Source organism: Melanotaenia boesemani, chromosome 11, assembly GCF_017639745.1.
Source record: "Melanotaenia boesemani isolate fMelBoe1 chromosome 11, fMelBoe1.pri, whole genome shotgun sequence".
Classification (NCBI taxonomy): domain Eukaryota; kingdom Metazoa; phylum Chordata; class Actinopteri; order Atheriniformes; family Melanotaeniidae; genus Melanotaenia; species Melanotaenia boesemani.
This window is the reverse complement of record NC_055692.1, coordinates 30,248,369-30,271,519: the sequence shown is the minus strand read 5'-3', so window position 1 is coordinate 30,271,519 and position 23,151 is coordinate 30,248,369. Positions and strand designations below refer to the sequence as shown.

Genomic DNA, 23,151 nt, shown 5'->3' with positions numbered 1-23,151 from the left:
TACTGAGCCTGTGGGCGATCACCAACACTGTGTGCTCGTGTATTATGTTGCTCAGAGCTTGCTGAACCTGTAGAATTACATGCAATGCATTTAACAGCTTCTTAACACGAAATGTCATTTGACTTTGGTAAATATTGCAGTTGACTTACAGTGTGTTCACTTTCTGCATCCAGAGCGCTGGTGGCTTCGTCCAGGATAAGGACACGTGGGTTGCGGATGAGAGCTCGTGCAATGGCCACTCTCTGTTTCTGTCCACCAGACAACTGTGTGCCCTTCTCTCCAACACCTTGGAAAAAACATAATATGCAACTTCGTCAGCTGAGTTACTTCACTGTTATAGAGTAGCGGTTTTCAAACTTTTTGAGCCAAGATCCCCAAGAAAACATATGTTGGTGTTGTGATCCCCATCCCTATGTGTCAACTTAGTAATTAATTGTGTGATATATCAAATGGGTCATCCTGCAGCCATCCTCTAAATGTAAGGCTGGAAACCCGTTAGAATCATAATAAATGAGGAGGATGAAGTGGTTATTGGTGGTTCACTGTTGTGACAAGACACCTACATGCCCAAAATCAGCTTCTCTCACAGAGAAAATGTCAAATTCAGATTTTTAATCTGGCATGTGTACCAACTTTGTTGTTTGTGTTAATGTGCTAAAAAATTAATGTGCTAATTTCAAAGATTTATCTCTTCATTAATAGTTTAATTTGGAGAGCCCTGGTAAAAACCCTAAAACTATTTGGTAAATGTAGGCTATACATTTTTTACAATTATCTTGCAACCCTCAGTTTGAAAACCACTGTTATAGAGCAATGTATGTACATAAGAACCCATTTAATATTTACTTGTGTCATAGCCTTCAGGCAGTGCAGTGATAAACTCATGAGCATTAGCCTTGGTGGCAGCCTGCACTACAGCCTCCATGGAGACGTCTGTCAATCCATAGGCAATGTTCTCCTTAACTGTCCGGGCAAACAGTACTGGTTCTTGGCCCACCAAAGCCACCTGCAGACACAAAACAAATGGAAGTCTTTCAGCAATGACTTAATTCTATGATCCAGTGTTGCGTTTGTATCTAAAGCCTGGTATATCATATTCCTCTGTACCACAGAGCTCCTTTGTTGCCCATGAAGCACATCTATAAGCTGTACTGTTGCACTGGGTGGCATGCTCTTTCATAACAAGGAACATGAATATTGTAGTTTATTTTGAATCAGTCTTTCATACCACACCCCATAACTATAAATACTCAGAGAATCTATTAACCCTTTAAGACCAGAGGCACACTGTAAACATAGAGACTGGTATACACAAATGCTGTAGCAACAGCTCCCAACAAAGCACAATATTTGCAAAAAAATGAAAATGAAAACTGCTCCCTTTCTAAAATGTAGAAATTCTATATAATAATATAAAATTATATCTGAGAGATTTTCATTTTAAAATCAGGAACTGATGTTTTGGATTTACATGCCCCCCCAACAGTACATTAGCCGGTGCTGTAATAAAATTGTTGGTTCTTGATTGGTCTGCAGTCTGAACTTATCAGGTAGTCTGTATACTTTAGCACGTTCTTAATATAGAATGGCTCACCTTGGAGTGGAGGTAGTCATGCTGGAAGATGTTAACAGGCTGTCCATCCAGCAGCACTTGGCCTTGCTGAGGAAGGTAGAAATTTTCCAGCAGACTCACACAGGAGCTCTTTCCACTGCCTGAAGGCCCAACCAGGGCGGTCACCTCTCCAGGCCTCAGAGTGAATGACACTCCCTCCAGAGGGAACCAAGTCACACAGTATTTTACATCAAAAAGATGGGGGGGGGTGTTATTTTACAGCTGAATTATGATTAAAATAAAATAAATTTCTACATTACTAATCAAATCTACAAGCACAAATTAATTCTTCAAATACAAAGCTTCTGTCTTGACTTTTACAAGCCTAACTGAAGACTCCGTGGAGATGCTCATTTTGACTCAGTCAAATTTATCTAATTGTTAACCAATTATGGAAGGAGAAGCAGAGAGGTGTTTCTAAAACCAAACTTTATATTGAGAAGAAAAACACAGCTGGGATCAGAGTGCAGGTATTACTAGTTATTCTTCTATCTTACTACTCACTAATATTTAGTGGTTTCTGTTACAAATACCTGGTATTATTTAGCATAGAATGTGATTGTCTGTAAATGCAGACAGCACCAAAAATGTAAACAAATTCTTCCAGTTTTCCCTGACATTGCAGAGCCTTTTAAGTTTAGTGCTTGTATGAGCCAACATGACAACTAACTGACCACCAGCTGCACCACCAAGGACTAAACTGGTCACTTTTGGGTAATATGGCCATTCACACAGGATTTATTAAAACAGTGTAGAAGGAAGCTCCCTGAGGACAAACCTTGAGGATATCGGTCTCTGGGCGTGTTGGGTAAGCAAAAGTGATGTCTTTAAATTCAACCAGTCCACAGCATGTCTCTGGAGCCTCTGTGCCTTCAGCTGGGTGTTTGGGTTTCCTGTCCAGATACTCGAAAACCTTCTCAGCAGCTCCAACTCCCTGCATGAGTCCAGTGTACACTGACGCAATGCTCTGTGAAAGAGCGAGCACATGGATTTACTGCAATGTGTTCGATGCACTGCTCTCACACACTCAGTAACTAACAAACAGACTGATAAAATACCTCAAGACACTCTCCCAGCTCCAGCATGTATATGAAAAAAGAAATCAAGGCACCACTGCTCATCTGACCAGTGACCACAAGATGGCCTCCGTAGTAAAGGATAGCAACCTCAAGAGCAAGCTCTGAAATCTGGAAGACACACACAAACTCTGCAGATGCTCACACTCTAACACATAGGCATCAGTTAAATAAATAACAGTGATTAAACACAGTTTTTATTTCAAAAGGCAGATGCAGGTACCTACACAACTGGTCCACATGTAGCAAGCATAGGCCAGGGCCTGTTTTTTGTTGAGCTGGAACATGACTAAGAGCTTGGCGCAGTAGGAGTCGGCTTCTCCGTTCTCATTGGCAAAGCTGCGCACCGTCCTCATAGAGGAGATGGTTTCTTCTGCAACTTTATTAGCCTCTGCAAGGGTTGTTTGCACTTCCTTGGTCAGTTTCTGATTGGAAAAAAAAAAAAGAATCAATGTTACTTTAATTGTATTTCACTCCATTTCATAATTGAATAAGTCACTAAGAGGGATTCTACATTAAAAAAAAAAAGATTAAATCTGAACCTGATTTAATCATTTTAACCTGTTAAATTGTTTGTTAATGTACAGAGTATGTATGTACAAGTATGGCCCTAGATTGTCCCTTAATAACTAATGTGCAACAGCAAACTTTACGACCACCATGTCCAGCTATGTAAAGCATCCAAATATCTCCCAAATCAAAAGCAATCAAAAAAGATAAAGAACTACTTTGCCTTGTAGTATTCGCCATAAAGTTTGGAGACAAAGGCGATGAAAGGGAATCCCATAATGGTAACCAGTGTGAGTTTCCATGACATCCCGAACATAAAGACGAAGAAGCCGGCACCCTTGATGATGCTCCGCAAGAAGATATTGATATTTTGGGAGATGAGGTCGCTCACCTGGGTGGTGTCAGCGGACAGGCGTGAAATGATGTCGCCTACAGGCAGATGCGTAACAACGTTAGAGAGATTTCAGACAGGAGATGAACTATTGAATCGCATGGAGGGTGAGAGTATCACGAGGTGTTTCCACATTACCAGTATGGTTTTCATCAAAAAAGCCGATTTCCTGCCTCATCAGAGTTCTGAAGAGGTGACTCCTGAGTCGAAGGTTTAATCTTGCAAATGTCAGGGTGAAAACTCCTCCTCGCACTCCCATGGCAAGTGAACTAAGGAGAAAGAAAAGGCTCTGGATAGAAGTTGGTTTGTTTACCTAATAATAAACACAGATCTGGAGCTGCACAGTCCTCACAAGAAGAACATAATCCTTAACATATACTTATCTTTATCTGTTTATTTATCGTAATAGTCTGTGTGACCATGACTGTACTAACTAATTTCCTTAGATGGGACAATAAAGTTACTTTGTACTTAGTGATACAGGCAGAAAGCTAAACAGCTGAACACTGCTTGAATGTCTAATTATTAATATTGCTGCACCATCAGCAAAGTATATCTGATTAAATATACAAACTACAGTATAATCTGTTGGATTCATGTTTTGCAAATGTTTTCACCTTATTTTACTATTTTTGTTTGGATACCTTAGAGAATTTATAATAGATGCATTTTTAAGTAATTTGGCCAGGACAGGTTGAAGCTCCAAGTCGGAACCGGTTAGCTATCCATCATATGTGGCCTTAGCAATGTAAACCGCTAAGAGGTAACATCACTAGCTGCTTCTTAATACAGGTTCCAGGCAATTTGTATTTTGAGTATGCACAAAGGCTCACTGGGATATTCATGTCAAGGAACTGGACTCAACACTGATTCCACCATCAGACGACAACCTGTAGACACTTACCTTACCAAAGCCAGTGCTGCCAGTGTGATCACTGGTTTAACAAAGTATTCCATGCTCTGGTGAAGCACAATACTGTCTATGGCCTGCCCATAGTAGTAAGGAATGAAGGCTTCACCTGAAAGAGAAGGGATGATTTATGACATCACAAAAATTTTACATTTATTCTTAAAGTCATTTGAACAAGCAAATCTATCTATCTATCTATCTATCTATCTATCTATCTATCTATCTATCTATAAATAATGAAATGGAAAAAGTATGTTTGGCTCTTTCTTTGGTTAGAAAAAAAAAACCCAAAAACTTAACTAGTTTCACTTAACGAGCTCCTTAAATGATGATATTAAGCCATACAGGAGTGCTTGTGTTTTAGACTTGTTACTCTTGTCTATTGGTTGTTAATGTTTATGCACAAAAACAAACAAACAACAACAAAAAAAAACAAAAAAAAACACAGTTTAACTTTTTATTGTTTTTACATTGACATGTGTTGCAGAGCTCTTGGTTGGGTTGTTAAAGAAATCATGATCTCAGTGAATTTCGAATAAAAATTATTGTTAAAAAATTAATAATAATTCAATGATTCAAGGAGCCTGGGGAATTATTTCTGAGACAATACAAAAATGCAACTGATATCACAGAAGATACTCACAGACTGCAGAGATGAGGAGGAACAGAACAGCAACAGAAAGCAGGCTAGCATCATTTTTGCAGTAGGTGAGCAGGCGTCCCAGAGTAGCCCCAGAGCTGGTCTTCTTCTGCCTCCCCTCCTCTCCTTCCTCATCCTCCTCACCAGCTGTCTCCACCAGCTTCTCAGTGTCCTCTGCGCCCCTTCCTCCTCCACTGCGGCTGCTGCTGTTGAGATTGCTCACTGAGTTGGACTCCTTCCCAAGCTTCTTCCAGAAAAGCACAACACCCAGAGAGGAGGCACAGGTCCAACATATGAGGCTCAGGAACCATGGTTGGTGGTTCAGAGGTTTCACTTCAGTCAGCATCAGCAGCTTAGCCAGGGAGTAGGTGATGACAATCATGCAGATGAGGAGAATGAAAGTGGTGGCTTTTGCCACTCTTGATGTGCCATCCCCTTTGTTCCATGACACCCCTATGGAGGCTCCCAATAAGAGGGAGACTCTGAGCAGCATGAGCCCCCAAAGGTCCAAGGCAGACCGCAGGATGTTAAAGTCCAGGATATCATTTGTGAATGTGGTCAGGTGTGATCCATGTATGTAAAGGACAGTGGTGATAACACTGTCCAGCAACGTGTACAATACAGTGCAGCCCACGATTACTTTGGTGCCCATGATAGAAGTTTAGCACTTCCGGTTCAAAATACAACTTTAAACTATGTGCAACTAAGAAAGAGCTATTCAAACCTTACATTCGGCATAATAATTAAAACAAAATAAATAAATACAGACAATTCCTAGGATGCTAACTATTTTGAAGAAAAATATTTTACATAATAATTCTGTACGCTTTTATTTGACAGGATTTTACTTCCGTTCACCAGCAGCTAATAGCTACTCCGAACAGACAGGACTAAAATATAACCACGCAGTAAATGATTGTTAGGTAAGGTTAAATCAGTCAAGAGAAGTTAGTCTTTTGTTTCTGAACATTAGCTCTTAGCATTCGGTGAGCTGTGTGGTGTCAAGTAACAAACTTCCATGTATGTCTTAGCCTTACGTCTGTTCAGCCGGGCGTCCACAGGATTGTTAACTGATTGCAGCTTTTCTTCGATTATGCTTCAATAGATACACAATAAAGGGAAAACATGCACGCCTCACCCTGAGTCAAGATAGGTTTCATTAAATGACGCAAGCCCGGGACCTGTCAGGTAGATACCGGTATCAAAGATCGTCTATGACACAGATGACTCAGCATTAAGTTACTGAGGTACGCTGGCGATAAGATCTAAATATTATATGTATATACAGCAAACCTTCGCTTCTCTGTAGTCTCCAAGCATTTGCAAGCTGTATGCACGCGTATTTAGTAACAGAGAACAAGTCCGCACCGGTTTTATTTTACCTATTAGGTGGCACATCTTTTGTTTTTAGCTTCTCTGACGTATTAGTTGTTGCAGCTCCTCCCAACAGACTTCAATGAGTGTTGTTCAAGAGCTCCCTGAGACTTACAAGCACCCCAACTACTGTTAGGAGATTTTTAGTTGAAGCCATTGCAAAATAAGTTAGAATAAATTTGCATAGCCACTAAAATGTTCGTTTTTCTCCTGACAGTTTGTTATATAACCAACATTGGAGACTAAAAGTAGCCAAGTTGAAGAGGTAAAAGATTTTTATAGTGTAATTTGCATTTAGCATATCTTTAAACACACACTCTTTGTTAAATCAGGTTTATTTTTCAGTTATTTAGTTAGTAAAAAATGCCACACTGAATCATCAAAATGATACTTTAAAAGTAATGTTGCTTAATTTTTTATTTTCATATGAAAATTAAAACAATAACTTAACAGTTTTCAGCCCAAAATCTGAATTTAAAACTTCTTTCAGGCAGCTGCTGGCAGCATGCACTCATGCTCTGTTGGTATCCTCTTTTCTCCATTTGTCCACATTAGTGAACGTCAGAATCATCCAAGTGATACTCCAGCTCAGTCTTGACGTCGCCTGAGCTGCTTTGCTCAGTGGCCAGCACAGTCTCAACCGGAAAAGACAAATACAAGCCCTCTTTCACTTTTTTGGGCGAGGGCGGGTCACCTTCAGCAAACAGGGGATCTGTCATTTTAAAGTCAATTGTGGGCACGTTGTGTGTCCTGCGTTTAGCATTCTTCTTCTTCTCTTGTTTGTAGGCTGCATTCATGTTGGCTATCACCTGAAAGTGTGACACACACAAAATAGAGGGGAAGCAAAAAAGAAAAAAAAAAAAAAGACAGGTAGTTTACAAATTAAGCATTTAAATGTGAACAATTTGATTAATCTACTTGATGCCATATATTGCAAAGATAATACTAGTGTTTGCACCATGAATGTCCCTGCACATGTGGATGGGGACTCAGGTCTTTATTAGGTTAAATATTTTAAGGTGTTTCTGTGGCAAAAACCTGTGCAACAGGAAAAGTTCTTGTATTGCAGCAAAACTACTCTGTGACCAAACCTACATTTATCACCAGCCACAACAGAACACCCCTTTCACTACACTAAATTTCTAAATACAGTGTTACATGTGAATAAACCATGTCAGAAAGCCAGGTTGTGTTTAAAAGGGCAATTTAATCCAAAGGAGCCTCTTTTGTGACTGCGCTGAATTACCACACAGATTATTAAATCCCTGTTCAGACCTGGAGCAAACATGTGTCCTGACTGATCATGTCACAAGTGCCATTATTTATCTAATTATTTTCTGATTTATGTCCTAAACCACAAGATTTATATAACATTTAGGTGCCATCAGGCAGATGTACTGAAACTGTTATAAAATCAAAGTTAGATTATAGATATTTATCCCAATGTCAACCATCATGTTAAAATTTTGTTTCTACACAGGGAAGGTAATTAGATAATGGCTTTTTAAATTAACAGGATGCACTGATCACAGACAACCTCATGCTCAACTTTTGTGTAAATTTGTGCAACATCAAAGCTCTGACCTATCCAAGTGGTCTTTCAGTTACCTCATAGCACTCCTACAAAAATGTAGAGCTTTGGAGTAAGCAGAGACTGTACTGGTGCACATTAAAAGGTGCATACAGTCCATGGATGTGCTACAGATAAGTTACATTTTACTGTGAGCAAACAGTCCTTGTCTTTTCTTCGTGGAATGATTCAGAATAAAAACTGTACAGTTTAAAAACTTCTGTGAGCTCTGTAAGATGATGAATAGGTTATTCTGGTCTCCTTTTACTGCTTCCATATTGTGATCAGAGAAATCTTTGCTTAAAACTACCCTAAAATAAATAAACAAACAATCCACTATAAGCTAAATGTAACTCTGGTAAATTTGTGAAAATATTGATGCAGTTCAGTTACTGAATACATTTATGATTTTACAGAAACATCAGTAGACCCGCTGATGTTGTTTGTTGCATAGCGGACTGTATGGGCAATATGTACATTTCTCATAAAGAGCAACTAATTGAGGCCATATCATCAGGAGATGCATTTTAACAAGCATAGTCAGAATCCATCAGTTAACTGTTTATGTCTAATCTTACTAGTTCTATTTAATAAAAGTTTGCTCAAGCTGATCAAAAAGCCAATTCACACGTCCAATGTTAAAAGAAAAGGCAAACATAACTGAAAAACAAAGTGCTGACACACATGGTGTCAACAAACAGAATCTTTGTGCCTTCAGCTTGTTCTGCTGCCCCACAGTGGCCACGTAAAAAACATTTTCTGACTTCTTAAATCTCTGTCCTCATAGGAGACCTCAAAACTGCTGAAGTCTTAAAACTGCGGGTTTTGTTCTAATAATCTTACACTGAATTTTTTTATTTTTTTTTTCCTAAGAGTAATTTCTTGTTATTGTTTAAGCCAGTATTCTGGCTTAAACAGTGGCAAACTGAAACGGTAAAAGAGTAATAACCTTCATAACAAAGATGGGAGATTGCCATTATATCAGCAGTGTTCATTTTCACTGATGGGAAATTTAAAAAATAAAATAAATTGAAATACCAGCTGCTTAACAAAATTCTGCTGCTCCTGCATTATGACCATATGTGTAGAAGCCCTCTCCTTTGTGGAATATATGTCCTGCTCTGGTTCGTCATAATGCAGCAGGTTCAGTGTAGTCTGAATGAAAAAGAAACGACTTTTAATAAGGAAACAAAGAGAATGAAAACTATTAATGCAGTAAGACGCAGGTCATCTCCTGCAGGCCTACCTCAATTGGCAAAGTGGCCTTCCTGTTAAACATGAGCGTGTAAGGGGTGAACTTGGTCGTTGGATTAGGGGAGGTGCGGAACAAAAACAGGACGGGGTCTAAAAAGTCATCCCATTGTGACTGCTTCTCTGTTACCATCTGCACCACGGCTTCCTTCAGCATCGAGCTTGTGCAGTCGTGGAGCGGGTTAAGCTGAGGCTGATCCAGAGGAGAAACCTTCTGCAAAATGCTCCATCTGTCACACAGCAGCTTTGTCACCTAAAACAAACACACCCCTCATCAGAAGTCACACACCTGACCTGTAATCTCAAACTAATATTGGGATTTATTGCTCACCTCTTCACAGAAGTCAGCATTTTGCATGCACACTATTGTTTTAGGAGCACCGAATCTAATGGAATAGAATAACATGAAAAGAAGTATAATAAGAATAATTTCTAAAACCAACCTGGATACACACTTTAGGCTCCTTTTACCTGTATATGCATTTAGAGATGCATCTTGCAACTGACAGAGCATCGGTTTTTTGCACTGGAAAAGCCTCTGGCCATTTACTATAATAATCAATGAAAAGTGTGACACTTTTGTTGCCTTGCTGAGTCTCTGGAAAAGGCCCTGAAGAGGAGAAGAAAATAGGTTTCAGACATACAAAAAAAAGTCATCCAGCAGAAATAACCACACATCAAATGACAAAAATGACAACCTATAATGTCAATCCCAACAATATCCCATGGCCCGTCCACTTTGATGGGCCGAACCGTCCTTGCCAGGTTTTTACTCCTCTCCGAGTGCTGACACGTCTCGCACACTTTGATCTGAAATGGTTGCATAAGTTACACATGATTATTATATGTTAAAGTGGTGTTAACACAACAGCAGACAAGTAGGTTTGTACCCAGTCCACCACGTCCTTGATGATCCCCAGCCAGTAGTACTTGCTCTGGATCCTGTGGACAGTCTTTTTTTGGCCCAGGTGATGGCCAATGTCGTTGAAGTGGCAGTCGATAAAAATCTGTCTCTTCCTCTCAGTCTCAATGACTACCTCCCTCTTCTCTTCTTTCTTGGGTCCCACATAGTACAGCTTTCCCTCTTAAACATATATAAATAAAAGAAACTTGCTTAAATGTGCATCAGACTGCTGCGTTCAATGCCGTTAGATTTTCCTGTTGTTTCGTTTACTTATGGACTTGCAGATGGTTATCGTCTTCATGGAACAACACAGTTTACAGGTAAGTTTACTGTAAATAATCCGGTTTTAGACATTTAAGTTTTTGATACTAAGCAAATTGTTCCCGGGGCTCTAAATGAGCGTTTTTGAACTACTGAGTGAAGATTTTTAAAGGAAGTCTTACCGTCAATTATAAATTTCTGGGCGTATCTTTTAAGATTCTTCTTCCGTAAAGGATTCATCGTCTGAGGAAAACTGCCTTTAGCAACAAAAGTATAAATGTCACCGAGTTTGTTGGAGCTGGATTCAACCACCTCCTCCTCAGCCACTTGCAACGACTCCACGTTTAACATTTCACTCAACCACTGTCCAACTCAGTCAACAGAAATGTGCCAAACGCTATTCGGCATATTCAAAAGCAGAGCAGGTTTTTGCTAACGAGGATACAACATAATCAAAACAGCTACAAAACAAATATACAAAGCCTCTGTCCGTCTTTCAACTTCTTCTACACGTTTCTGTAGGTGGTTTCTGTCCATTTTGCACACACACGCGCCCTCCTCTGGCCAAGAGGTGGTACTTCGTGCCAGTCTTCCAAAGGTATAAAAATGTTTATCTGGAATTATTTAAGAAAAATATTCATAAAAATAAATAAATACTACTACAACTACTACTACTAATAATAATAATTTGTAGAAGTTTCCTAACATTACCACACAATGAAATTAATTATTATTCCCCCAAATATATAAAATAACTGCAGTGCAGACACCTTAAGCCACTCTTTATTTCATATTATGTTGCAAAGAAAACCAATATAACAGTAATGAAGGCAAACTAGTTTGCACAATTATTATGAGTATTTAGTATGACCACCTTGTTTTTCTTCAACACAGTCTGAACACTTTTAGAAAAGCTGTTTTGTTATTCTTCAAATAGTTTTCAGGAAGTGTTCTCTTCTCGAAGAGCATTATGAATCCACGTTTTGTTGCTGTAAAGAGGATTCCACACTATTTCAAAAAAGTGCTTAAACATATTATGCAAAACTGGCTCTTGGCTAAGTTTTCTCTTCTGTTGAAACACAACACTGGTTCATTCCTTGAGTTAGGAACTTTTTCTTATGATTGAATGATTCAGAGATGAGTGTTAAGTAGCAACAACAGTAACAAAAAATTAATCAGTCCTCTGAAAAATCAAGTACAAGGGATAGATTCTTCAGAACTTCAAAACTTCAGAAAACCTGAAGAACTGTTGCTAGAGTAGATCAGGTATATGGTTTATTTAATTATTTAAAGTTAGTTTTACAATAAAGAAATAATCGACCTAACACAAATTGCCTTAATTTGTGTGCTAAGTGCGGAGCTATTTTGGAAAACACCAAACAGGAAGTGACTGCTGGATTTCCCGGAAGTAACCAACGGTATCAGGTGTCAGCACTAATGGACTGATTTTTATGTTTTTATATAGTAATCCATTTTAAACGGATAATCATGACAAACATGGGAGACGAAGTGCCTCAGTTTTATACGTGTAACTGCTTTACGACCGATAATATTTTCTTGGAGGACTACAAGCTCCATGTTCGCTTTGAGTCTGACCAGCAGTTCAGACAGGACTATCAGCCAGTGAGTGGATATAAGGAACAATTTGACACAACAAATAGTGTTTAATGTTTGTATTGACAATAGTGTATTTATGTGATAATTATTATTCCCGTACAGCTGCTTATGAGGCTTGGCTGCGTCACGGACCAGCAGTTTGAAGACGTGCTCAACAAGGTAAAAGAAAAAGAAGTGTGACGGTGTTGGACCAAAATCTGTGACCCACCAGAATCTGTAACCACAGGGGGCAACGGTGTACATTTCTCTGCATACATCTTAAGAGTTTATAAGAGCGGTGAGCAAAGTCACCATTTCTGATAGCCATCAGAATGTGTGACTTTACTGCACCTGCTTAATAATAAACTCAGGGTTAAATACAAATGTTTTCAAGACTTCGCTAATCTTCCAGGACATACATGGAGAAAAATGTACACTGTTGCCCCCCGTGGTCACAGATTCTGATGGGAAACAGATTTTGGTGTAACAAGGGCGCATGCAAACGTATCTTCTGGAACCACATGTGTTTATATCACAAATCAGTAAAATTGTTGTCATGGATACAGTGCTAAATCATGATCAAGTTATCTCAGTCCACTTGTGGTGAATGGACTTCCTTCTAAGACAGTAACTCCACATGATATCCGGGGAGAGTTTCTATTTAGTTGTGCTAAACTTAACATTCACTGTTGGTAGGTTTTATTCCTCTGTGAGTGTAAACGTAAGGGAACTATGCAAAGAGTCTGGCAAGGCTGATATTGACAGGTAACTAGATCATTTTAAAGAGAAGTCATAACTTCATATCCCAAGAAAGTGAATTAATCATTGTTTGGAGAAGATCTAATGACGCCATATCATGACATGAGATAATCAAGTTGAGGTAATTAGGAAACATTTTATATGAAGAGCTGAACTGATGCATTAGTGATTATTAATGTTCTTCAACCCCTACCTGACTATAACTGAGCTGTGTGACTGCTTTGTTTAGATTTCCCAGGAAGTGGACAGAAGAAGGCGGCTAGGTATGAGTTCTGTTGAGAGAGCTGCTTCAATAAAACAAACGTACAGGCCACTCCATCCTCATGTTTACCATCTGCAGGTAGACACTGCATGCTGCTAGCCTAATGAATAATGCACTATTAGTACCTTGCTGAGACTCCACTTTCACGTCCCCTCAGGAGGCCTACGTTACTCCAAAGCTCAAGCAGATTGTTCAATACTGTCGAAGCAGCCTTGCCAGTGAGGAAGGCCTCTTGGAGTTTCTGGAAAAAGAGGCAGGTGAGCAGGAGAGGACTACAAACTCTTCTCAGGAGAAACAGTTTGAAAGCAGAGGAATCAATCCCATTGGTGGTAAAACAAGAAGGAGAGAACAGATACTAAAAGCTTAATTCTTACTGTTAAACACAAATGGCTGTTCATACATAGTTCAAATTCTAAACTGTATCATGCATGGAGCACTAGCCTTGCTTTAAGTCTGTTTTCAGCACAGACCTCTGTCATATAAGAAAATGAGAATGATAAACTGGTTACTTGCCCCTTTTCCTCTCTTAATTAGCTAATAGTGAGTGTGTCATGAATATAGTGGAGCATCATGATACAGATTACCTGTCCTAATGTGTAATATTTTCAATTGTTGCTATAGTGAAACATGAAATGGCATCTTGAGAGATGCTTCACGTTCAGATAAGTTAATGTCAATCATATTATTTTTTGGATATTTATACAAGTGTTCATGTGCCTCTTTCTGCTGAAGCTCCAAGGGTGTATCGCTTTCCTGTGTTTGAGAAAAGCTTCTGTGAGGCACTGGTAGAGGAGCTGGAGCACTTTGAGCAGTCATCAGCCCCTAAAGGAAGACCCAACACCATGAACCACTATGGGGTAAGGAATCCCTCTGTACTGGCTAAACCCCCATAAAACACTATTTAGTAATGGTTCAGTCAGCCACATTTATCCTATTTATTTATTTAGTTTTTTATCCTAACTGCAGAAACTCTGCGTATTATGGTGACATTTCTCTTGAAATACAGTGGAGCTTCATCACATGAAGAGTGTATTCCATCCATGCACAAACCTCGTCACATTGAAAAAGTTTTACACACATTCGTAATTTAAATGCATTGCTAGGCAAATAAAACGAAGCACTCAGATTTAAACATATCCAGGGGTTAGAAGTTGAAAAAATGCTTTATTAAGTATATTTTCGTCATTTTCTCCTTTAGATTCTCCTTAATGAGCTGGGCTTTGATGAGAGTTTCATCACACCTCTACGTGAGCAGTACTTGCACCCACTCACCTCCCTACTGTTTCCAGACTGTGGGGGTCACTATCTGGACAGTCACAAGGCTTTTGTGGTCAAGTATGACATGAACGAAGACCTAGACCTGAGCTATCACTATGACAATGCAGAAGTCACTCTTAATGTCTCCCTTGGAAAAGAATTCACTGAGGGCAACCTTTATTTTGGTGATATGAGACAGGTGAGACCATATTGTAATACTCAAAATTTTTGTCACAAATACAGTTTTTATCTTTTTAAATATGACATTGATGTTCAGATGTACAATATCTTGTATGGGAATAGTTGTTTTCTTGACTGCTGCAGGTGCCAGTAAATGAGACTGAGTGCACTGAGGTTGAACACAGGGTGACTGAGGGCCTCCTCCATCGTGGTCAGCACATGCACGGGGCCCTGCCCATCTCCCAGGGCCAGCGCTGGAACCTCATTATTTGGATGAGAGCCTCACCCGAACGTAACAAACTGTGCCCCATGTGCAACAGGAAGCCCTCGTTGGTGGTGGGAGAGGGCTTTGCCGACGGGTTCACCAAACACTCCGAGGCATCGTGTGTGTTAACGTGACAACATCCAGCTGCTGTCAGCATTTTAAAGAGACATGAGGGACTGAAGGAGGACTTTAAAATGAATTAATTTTAATGACACGTGTTCACTGTATTCCAAATTGGAATGATAAATAGTATTTCTTGTTATGAGTGTTTGTTTCAGATGTCCAGTTAAGGGTCCTTTTTTCATAACAATGCCTGATCCAATCAGTATGGCCAGAATTGACACCATCATCCACATCAACTCCAACACAGAAGGTAGTCAAAACTGCTAATTTAATGCTGTCATTCTGTTTAAAATGGTTGTTTGCCTTGTGTTTGTTTGACTGGCTGCACTCAGGGGCCTGTACAACAAAGCAGGTAATTATATCCAAGTTATCTTCTGCTTTGGAGTTCTAACTAACCCTAGGAATGGAAATCTCACAAAGCAGCGCCCCCACACACACTGTGTCCTTTAGAGAGTTGGTTCGTCAGTAGGCGCTACTTTTACATGTGTTGAGATAAGCTTTCTAGCATTAGTTGCCATGGTGATATACGCTGGTAGGACACAAACCAGCTTTGTGATGCTGAAAATCCAGAACTGAACCGAAATTTAATTAAATCAATTATAATAATTTAACTGTTTACCAGCTGTGTTGGTTGTTCTTGCAAAATATTCTTTGTCCACACTCTAGATCAGACAAAATGGAAGTGAATGCACAATCTGGGTGCTTGATATTTTCTCAGATGCTTTACATCTGAGTAAAAAAAAAACAAACTTAGTCGCAGTTTGGAATAACTGAGGTTTAATTAAACAAATTTAATTAATATCTGTGTAGGTGTGGTTATTGTCCTACAGTGTTCATGTAGTTTTGTGAATAAGGTAAACAATAATCTCACAGTAGAAACACAAATATGGACCAGTGAGTTAGATCATAGAAAATAAACAGTTGCTTTTTAGAAACATGAAAACATCAGGGCCTTTTGGTTGTTTCTTTTTGTTCCTGGTAGTTGTGCCAATCTGTAGTTTAGAACTGAAGGGAAATAAGGGGAAGGAGAGCTGACTTTCTGGGATCAGATTAACGCAATGACATTTGCGAATACACCTAACAAAGATATATAAAGTTTACAAACAAAAGAAGGCATGGTTTTGTACAGTATGCTTTACAACCTCATGACAAACTGTTCCAGATACTAAAATGGAGTTTGTGATTACCATTTCTGCCTTAAAATCCATCTCCACACATACAAGCTAAATATAATTTATTGCACAGTGAACTCAGGCCGTATAATTATTTTTAACTTGGTATAATTACAATCATAGTATGATGCCTAGTAATACTAAACTTAAAATTTTCACATCATATATATCCTAAAAATAATATATGGTTGCTCTGTTTTGGCTGTCCTTCATACAGGTAAATAAACATCCCACAACATCCCAAAAACAAACCAGTTTAAAAGCAAATGCTTTTACAGTTTTTAAAATCCACCGCTGCAGTGATGGCACCAGTCCCATTCAGTGCGTTGGTATGAACACAACCTGCTTCTGGGTCAGCACTGATTGCATTCAGTTTATTCCCATACACTGTTCATTCAACAAGATATTGTGCATTGGTCTTATAATGTGGTCTCACTGCTCATGTCCCGATGCCGATGGTGGTCGATGTCTGAGTCGTAGTCTGACTCCATCTCAATCTTGACCTGAGGCACAGGGCAGGCCATTCCTCGGCCCAATGGTATGGCCGGAGACGACGGGCAGGAGATCTTCAAGTGAAGGGTGATGCTGAGGAAGGGCAAGCGCCAGTTACCATACAAAGACACACAGTCAAAGACAACAAGGGGATACCAGGGAAGGTGGAGGAGCTCTGCCACGAGGCACCATGACTGGAGCCAAAAACTACAGCAACTCAGGTTTGTGATGAGTGGGAGAAGATGAGTGGTGTTGCTGTAGTGGTTGTCTGGAGCCACAATGCCCCATAGCTGAGACTGGGAGAAGATACAGAGAATCAGTTTGTTTAGGCCCTTCACAGTTGTAGCAGTGCAAAGAAAAATCTTACTAAATCTTTTCCAATAGGAAAAAAAAAACAAAGCAAGAAGGAGCTGGGATGGTTTAAATGAATATTTCTTAAAGTTATTTAGGATTTGGCAGTTTGAAGATTTGGTATCAAATAATTTTAGACATGCATAAAGATTTTATCAAAGGAAAACCATTTAAGGTGATTGTCTATTGGAATCCACAGACTCTATACATGAACAAGATTACTGTAAATTACTCAGTAATCAGATCAGCTATAAATACCAAACCATGCCTCTTTCAAAGCAATGCAGACTTACAGGGAAATCTGAATCTCATACAAAGAACAAAAGCAGTTATATTTGAAAGAAAAAGAAAAAAAAACTTTGCATTTCAATGCAATTTGACCAAACGCAGCACCTTCAGTGCAAAACATTTCAAGTGAAATTGCTGAAGCCTCAGGTGAGCGTGGTTGAGAAAACAGGTAGCTGGGGTCCGACTAAATTTCACATGCAGGTGTGACTGATGTGCCAAACAGAACCAGCACATGGAGGAAAAAGAAACAACCAAAACAACTTTTGCTGCATATAAATGAAGTAGTTTCTCTCTAAGTTTTGCATAAATACCAGACTAAAGAGATAACACATTGTTATATCAATCTGCTTAAATTCCACTTATGTGAAATTACAACAAGAACATTGACCAGTGGCTTTCAGATACAGAAAAAACTATTCAACATTTCATGTCATTGTCCTTCAAGTCACAGTCATTCCTCTCAGAAGATTTCAAAACTACAGATATCAGTGTCTGAACTGATATCTGCCGAACTGAACTGTGTGTACAAGGACTCGGTAGGATACATTCTGATGAACAATTAGCATATGACAGGAAGAGCGGTTTCAGAATGACAGTATACTGTTGATTACATTGTGATTATCTGCATTGCCTTAAAGTGCATGGAGAGGAGACTGAGGCTAAGCATAATAATATAAGAAATATAGCATATAATATAAGAAAATTTGACCATCTGAGCTATCTATATTAAGTACAAATAATTAGTCTTTGAATGCACATGTCCACAAATAAGTTTTCATTAATTCAACGACCTTAAAACAATTTTTATGTAACTGAGGGTTGCTCCATATTGTCCACACAAGGGTCAGTTCACCTAAATATGAAAAGAAACATCTACTATGTATGTCTGCAGAGGTCTTTAGTTGAGCAAAAGCTTTTACAAGGTCTGGTATAAGTGAAGTTTTGTGCAAGTGGTTCACAGCTTGAACATATGTCATTAATAACTAAGAATATAAGCACTAATGTGCACAGACTTCAGTATGTTAAATGCAATGTACTTTACTATGAACTGTATTAATATCCAACAAACACTCAGTGTCTGAAAGTCTTAGAAGCTACATCAGGCAGCAAACCATAAAGTAGCATCAAATAGAAAATCTATTATAAAGAAGAACAAAACATACTAATAATTTGCACCTTAAACTAAATGCACCTAGCTAGATGCTTCTATTATTTAGCATATCAGTTGGTAAATGCAATAAAATTATGTCAATAAGCAAAGGAGAAAACATATATTTGTACATTTTTGTGAAATGACCCTTTAATTTCTGCACATTTTATTTTTATAACATTTTCTTATGTGCATGTAATTGTTAAATTGTTAAAATGCCTTATGTGCAGCAGCAGGCTGGCAGTACGCTCCCCACTGAGCATACTGTACTACATCTGGATAGACGAGATCTTTGTAGGGGATGTGCAGTTTGAGAACACAGTACCTGCGATCCATGTCTGAGTCTGAGCTGGGTGAGTGGTTGTGGTAGGCATGGTACTTTTCCTGTGAGCAAACGTACACATGTACAGCACAGACACAGGTCAGTGGCCCATTTCATCTATCATTTCTGCAGGGGGCTGTAAAAGCTTGAGTTCCTCACCTCTTCCTCACTGTCCTCTACTTTGGACTTCTTCTTTTCCTTCTCCTTACCCTTCTTCTTATCATCATCCTTCTTCTTTTTCTCTTTCTCAGGCAGGAGGTCATCCAGCCAGGCCAAGTCATGCTGAGAGAAGACCATGTCCAGCAACTTTCGCACCACCATCAGACCCAAGATCTGGTGTGAGAGACATAAAGGCTTTGTTTTAACATTTATCTCATGTTTGAGTTATGCCCTGAACATGATTTAGTTGGAAGCCAGAGAAGATCACACCTTTTTGTCATTTTCCACTTAAAAAACTGGTATTAAACCCTTCCTTATTTCACTGAGGTCACTCTAAATGAAATCTTATCAGTTTTAATATTGATGTATTTGATATATCAGATTTCCATAAGAAAGAGCCCCTTTGTTTGGAGGTGACCTTTCTTTGCTTTGACATAATTGCCATTCTATCAGTGTCATATATCAGTCCTGTTAACTGTCTGGGTGAACACTTAATTTATAATCTTTACTGTCAAACTGAGGAAAATTATCTTGTCATACAAGATATAAAATAAAACCGAAAGCATGCAGATCAGCTGCCTATATTTCCCACCCATGAATCAGCAACAAATGTATGCAACTGGTGAATCTGCTCATACCATAACAGGGAATATGATGGCTAGGAAGGTGGATTTAAGAACCCAGAGCACAGCCAGGCACATAATCTGGATCAGAGTGAACAAGTGAACCCTCCTCAGAGGAACGTGACGGAGGTAGGAGAAGTCAGGCTGGTGCTTGGATGGCATCATGTACAACTTAATCCTGTCCCAGAACTGAGGATGACAAAAGGAGGTAAAAAAAACATCTGAGTAACCCAGACTAAGTATGTGAATAATGTTAATGAATAACTGTTAACAGAAGATCTGTTAGCATCTCTGTTTAGCTTGCTGCTGCAGTGTGCAAGAGGAAAGTTAATGAGAAACAGTGCCATAGCACAAACTCCAAATTCTAACTCACAGGTGTTGTAACTCATCTAAATGCAAACAGCAAAACTTTTATTCCAAATTGTATCATAAAGAGACATTTGATCGTCACAAACACTGACTATAGGTGTAGTTCATATATTAAATCCACAGGTGATGCTGCTTGTGTCTTGTATCCACACAATTTGAAAAGTCTGAGCTTTGGGCAAATTTTAGAGGTTATTTTCATCTATGTGTGCTGCCTGCCTAGTTTGTATGAACACAACAGATCATATCAATTTGTTTTGCTAATTTGTTTGCTTGACAGCTTTAAATATGTTGCTTCCCATCTGCTCCCAGAAAAACAATAAGTGAGATGCCCAGCCGCAACACCCCGATTTATTATGATAAATAACACCAACAGCTGGCACACAGCATACCTGGATTCCACTGAGGGAAGCTACACCCATGTAGAGGAAGACGCCGTACAGCACAGGCATGGGGATGAACTACAACCAACAGTAAAGACAGATAATGTGGATAAATAATCTAGACTCACATCAATGACCCTGCTAAATGGACCCCCAAGTATGTTTTAGGTCACATATATAATATGTATGTATATAATATGTAATATGAAAGACCCATGGAATGAAAAAACAAAGTATCAAACAATTAAAAGTCATAAAATCAACAGAAATCTTTAAATGTTTTGATTATATATTTTATACATTTTCCTCAGGCTGCTCACATTCACACTCCTGAAAATCCTGTCCTCACCATCATTTACATAAACCACAGTTAGCACGACTGGCTGCAAAGAATGGCTGGACAGAATTATCCTGTTTCCTTTCAAAAGGATAATCCAGTATTAGTATGCTAAAAAAGATCATAAATGAAGCACTGAAACTCCTTTAATTGACTTTAGAGAACTAAGTACATTCCTCTCAGGAACATTCCTAAAGAAAAAAAACAGACTATTTGAGGATATTAATTCATACATTCAGTTAACAGAAAAGGCCAAAAAATGGCCTTTTATGTTATTAAAAACAGTGCAAAGCTGAATACTGGCAACCTCAATATGAACTTCGAAGCTCCGAAGGCCACAAAATTGTCAAGAAAAATGGAAGATCTGCTCTAAAACCAGTGTTTTATCCTCTGGGTGAAATATGCCAGGACATTGAGGGGGGTGACCTGCTGCATTTTTTAATATAAATGGCTTTTTCTAAAGCACACAACAGTTCACTTATTACATTTTATTTAACATAAGAAAACACAATTCTAAATACTTAAATTCACCAGAATGTTGTATTAGTTTTTTTCTCCCGAGAATTACAGTATTAATATATCATTTTCCTGTTGATATTAAATTATCCCAAAAATTACTGTAGTATTGCTGAGTAATGATATAGACACCATGACTAATCAGCTGGTAGATGGTAACACCTGAAGGTTTGTTAAGCTGAAGAGTACAAGTTAGCTTTTTATGTCTGTGTAGACAAATCCAGAACTACAGTAACATTTTTTAAATTTTTCTAGCATGCAGAAGCTGACTGGTTAAATTCATACCAGTTATCAAGCTTACATTACCAGACTGATAGGATGTGATTCGTTCGGAGGTTAGTCAACTCATAAAATGTGAATATAAATATACTCATAAAAAGAATATTTCAGAATACTGAAAATGATAAAAAAAAAAAAACAACTTTAGATTTCTATCACAAAAACTCACCAAATGTCTGGAATAGATTAAAATGAATTAATCAATAGATTCATGATTTAATAGTTATTATGGCACATATTATATTAGATTTATATAGAGAGAATATAATTATTATATATTATATTTATTCTATAAACATTTTCTAAAGTATTGGTTTATTAATCTATTCCCTACAATATCACACTTTTATTTATTTAATTATATCATTAAATTAACATTTATCATTAGGTATTTGTGGGGTGAAACTGCGTTGTTGTCAGTTAAAAAACAAAATCAATGACCTGATTACAAGTGATAAGAAACACAGCACAGACCAAAATACTTTGATCACTAGCTTCATACCTTAAGTACTGGAGCGAGGAAGATGGATACTCCAGTAAGAACAAACACCAATATGCCCGTCACTCTTTGCTCTCTGTTTATTCCACAAAGATGAAATATTAACGACAGAGTTCAGTCAGTTTCATTTACATTTTTAAAAAAGACAGAATAAAGTCCCAGTAATTTTCTATTTATGTGCTCTTGGTTTTTCTCCCACTGTGGACCCACCTGACCCCGAGGAACTGTGGCTGCTCTCCTGGAGCACTAGATTCACTCTCCATCTTCAGAGAGTCGATGTGGGCGATGGAGATGACAGTAGCAGCCACGTACCAGGGCAGACCCAAGAAGGAGCATGTGGCCATGAGGACACCCACCCAGAACAGATCCAGGTGGTAGCCACCACCTTTCTGCCATGGAAACCAGACAGAGATCATTTTATAAAAACAATACAACATGAGGTGGAAATGATTGTCTTTTATCTGAATGTATTTTACCATCTTCTAAATGTTTATGTTTTAACTTTTTATATTTATTTCCAATAGAAAGTGCAATATTGTGTGTAAGAAATGAAAACATTTTGCATCCATCAACTTAAAGGTATGACAAATGCATAGATAAAATGCAACTGTGATTAAATGAGTTTTCAACTTTCACCAGTAGCCAATATTTAGGAGTACCTTACCCACCTTGAGTTTGTTCTCCTTACGATTAACAATGACAGCACTGATCTGCTGGTCCATGAAGATGAGGATAGTTACAAGGAGGGCAGGGACAAAGCTGGCCAAATACACCCACCATGGGTTCTTCCCAAAAGGCATCACCACCCAACCACGATCTGGTCGGGTTGGCTAGTGGGACACAAATTAAATTTAAAGATTCAATATGCACTGAATAATGTTTCAATATTCAATAATAACAGCAACACCCCCCTCCCTCTCACCATTCGTCTCATAAACCCAGGTAAACAAAAGCTCTGAGGAGGATCAACCCCCCCAAAGCGGCAGGCCCAGACAACATCCCTGGATGAGCCCTCAGAGGATGTGCCAACGAGCTGACTGACATTCTCACCTCCATATTCAACCTCTCCCCCAACCAGAGAACTCTTCCATCTTGCTTTAAGACCAATACCATTGTCCCCCTACCTAAAAAGAGGGCCCCCCCAGCTGTCTGAATGACTACAGGCCAGTAGCATTCAGTCCAATCATTATGAAGTGCTTTGAGAGAGTGGTGCTGACCGACATTCAGAGCTGCCTACCGGACCCACTGGACCCCCTGCAGTATGCCTACCGGT

General features: G+C 38.8%; 4 protein-coding genes across 8 annotated transcripts in view; 1 reads left to right on the top strand and 3 right to left on the bottom strand.

The window, feature by feature from the left end:
* The window catches only part of abcb9 (ATP-binding cassette, sub-family B (MDR/TAP), member 9), a 20,090-nt gene extending 14,007 nt beyond the window's left edge, over window positions 1-6,083 (bottom strand). The window contains exons 1-11 of the mRNA XM_041999566.1: window positions 5,143-6,083; window positions 4,494-4,608; window positions 3,728-3,858; window positions 3,422-3,627; window positions 2,916-3,113; window positions 2,671-2,799; window positions 2,391-2,579; window positions 1,595-1,768; window positions 847-1,006; window positions 150-286; window positions 1-67 (exon numbers count right to left, since the gene is read on the bottom strand). The exon at window positions 1-67 is cut by the window's left edge and continues 248 nt beyond it. Coding sequence (XP_041855500.1) covers window positions 1-67; window positions 150-286; window positions 847-1,006; window positions 1,595-1,768; window positions 2,391-2,579; window positions 2,671-2,799; window positions 2,916-3,113; window positions 3,422-3,627; window positions 3,728-3,858; window positions 4,494-4,608; window positions 5,143-5,791 — 2,155 coding nt within the window. The 5' untranslated portion in view covers window positions 5,792-6,083. The remainder of the gene's footprint in view (window positions 68-149; window positions 287-846; window positions 1,007-1,594; window positions 1,769-2,390; window positions 2,580-2,670; window positions 2,800-2,915; window positions 3,114-3,421; window positions 3,628-3,727; window positions 3,859-4,493; window positions 4,609-5,142) is intronic.
* Window positions 6,084-6,915: 832 nt separating this feature from the next.
* zgc:113436 (uncharacterized protein LOC503528 homolog) lies at window positions 6,916-11,007 on the bottom strand. Its single transcript, XM_042000367.1, has 8 exons — window positions 10,682-11,007; window positions 10,225-10,418; window positions 10,033-10,144; window positions 9,806-9,944; window positions 9,666-9,720; window positions 9,330-9,587; window positions 9,122-9,238; window positions 6,916-7,322 (listed from the first exon to the last, which is right to left on the bottom strand). The coding sequence occupies exons 1-8, from the start codon at window positions 10,848-10,850 to the stop codon at window positions 7,065-7,067; spliced, it is 1,302 nt and encodes a 433-aa protein (XP_041856301.1). The 5' UTR covers window positions 10,851-11,007; the 3' UTR covers window positions 6,916-7,064.
* Window positions 11,008-11,901: 894 nt separating this feature from the next.
* On the top strand, window positions 11,902-15,737 carry ogfod2 (2-oxoglutarate and iron-dependent oxygenase domain containing 2). 3 transcript variants are annotated; one of them, XM_041999332.1, is made up of 7 exons: window positions 11,902-12,122; window positions 12,219-12,275; window positions 13,084-13,194; window positions 13,274-13,373; window positions 13,849-13,973; window positions 14,315-14,572; window positions 14,698-15,737. In XM_041999332.1, the coding sequence occupies exons 1-7, from the start codon at window positions 11,988-11,990 to the stop codon at window positions 14,950-14,952; spliced, it is 1,041 nt and encodes a 346-aa protein (XP_041855266.1). In that variant the 5' UTR covers window positions 11,902-11,987; the 3' UTR covers window positions 14,953-15,737. The 3 variants fall into 3 exon arrangements, with proteins under 3 accessions (XP_041855266.1, XP_041855267.1, XP_041855268.1); XM_041999333.1 differs by lacking the exon at window positions 13,084-13,194; XM_041999334.1 differs by lacking the exons at window positions 11,902-12,122; window positions 12,219-12,275 and adding an exon at window positions 12,146-12,168.
* A 296-nt stretch (window positions 15,738-16,033) lies between these two features.
* Window positions 16,034-23,151, bottom strand: part of slc4a5a (solute carrier family 4 member 5a) — a 30,712-nt gene continuing 23,594 nt past the window's right edge. For 2 of the 3 annotated variants that reach the window (XM_041999328.1, XM_041999329.1), the window contains exons 18-25: window positions 22,547-22,708; window positions 22,089-22,267; window positions 21,882-21,954; window positions 20,257-20,325; window positions 19,514-19,687; window positions 18,876-19,049; window positions 18,720-18,778; window positions 16,034-16,698 (exon numbers count right to left, since the gene is read on the bottom strand). In XM_041999328.1, coding sequence (XP_041855262.1) covers window positions 16,533-16,698; window positions 18,720-18,778; window positions 18,876-19,049; window positions 19,514-19,687; window positions 20,257-20,325; window positions 21,882-21,954; window positions 22,089-22,267; window positions 22,547-22,708 — 1,056 coding nt within the window. In that variant the 3' untranslated portion in view covers window positions 16,034-16,532. The remainder of the gene's footprint in view (window positions 16,699-18,719; window positions 18,779-18,875; window positions 19,050-19,513; window positions 19,688-20,256; window positions 20,326-21,881; window positions 21,955-22,088; window positions 22,268-22,546; window positions 22,709-23,151) is intronic. The other variant, XM_041999330.1, reaches the window with a different exon arrangement.

What these genes read in the sequence shown, in the direction of transcription:
- zgc:113436 (XM_042000367.1), bottom strand. Translation starts at nt 10,850, where the DNA reads ATGTTAAACGTGGAGTCGTTGCAAGTGGCTGAGGAGGAGGTGGTTGAA. An exon ending in ATGCTGACTTCTGTGAAGAG is followed by an intron (nt 9,588 to 9,665) that starts GTGAGCAATAAA and finishes TGTTTGTTTTAG; the next exon opens with GTGACAAAGCTGCTGTGTGA. An exon ending in AGGCCACTTTGCCAATTGAG is followed by an intron (nt 9,239 to 9,329) that starts GTAGGCCTGCAG and finishes TTTTTCATTCAG; the next exon opens with ACTACACTGAACCTGCTGCA.
- ogfod2 (XM_041999332.1), top strand. Translation starts at nt 11,988, where the DNA reads ATGACAAACATGGGAGACGAAGTGCCTCAGTTTTATACGTGTAACTGC. An exon ending in GTTTCTGGAAAAAGAGGCAG is followed by an intron (nt 13,374 to 13,848) that starts GTGAGCAGGAGA and finishes TTTCTGCTGAAG; the next exon opens with CTCCAAGGGTGTATCGCTTT. An exon ending in ACACCATGAACCACTATGGG is followed by an intron (nt 13,974 to 14,314) that starts GTAAGGAATCCC and finishes TTTCTCCTTTAG; the next exon opens with ATTCTCCTTAATGAGCTGGG.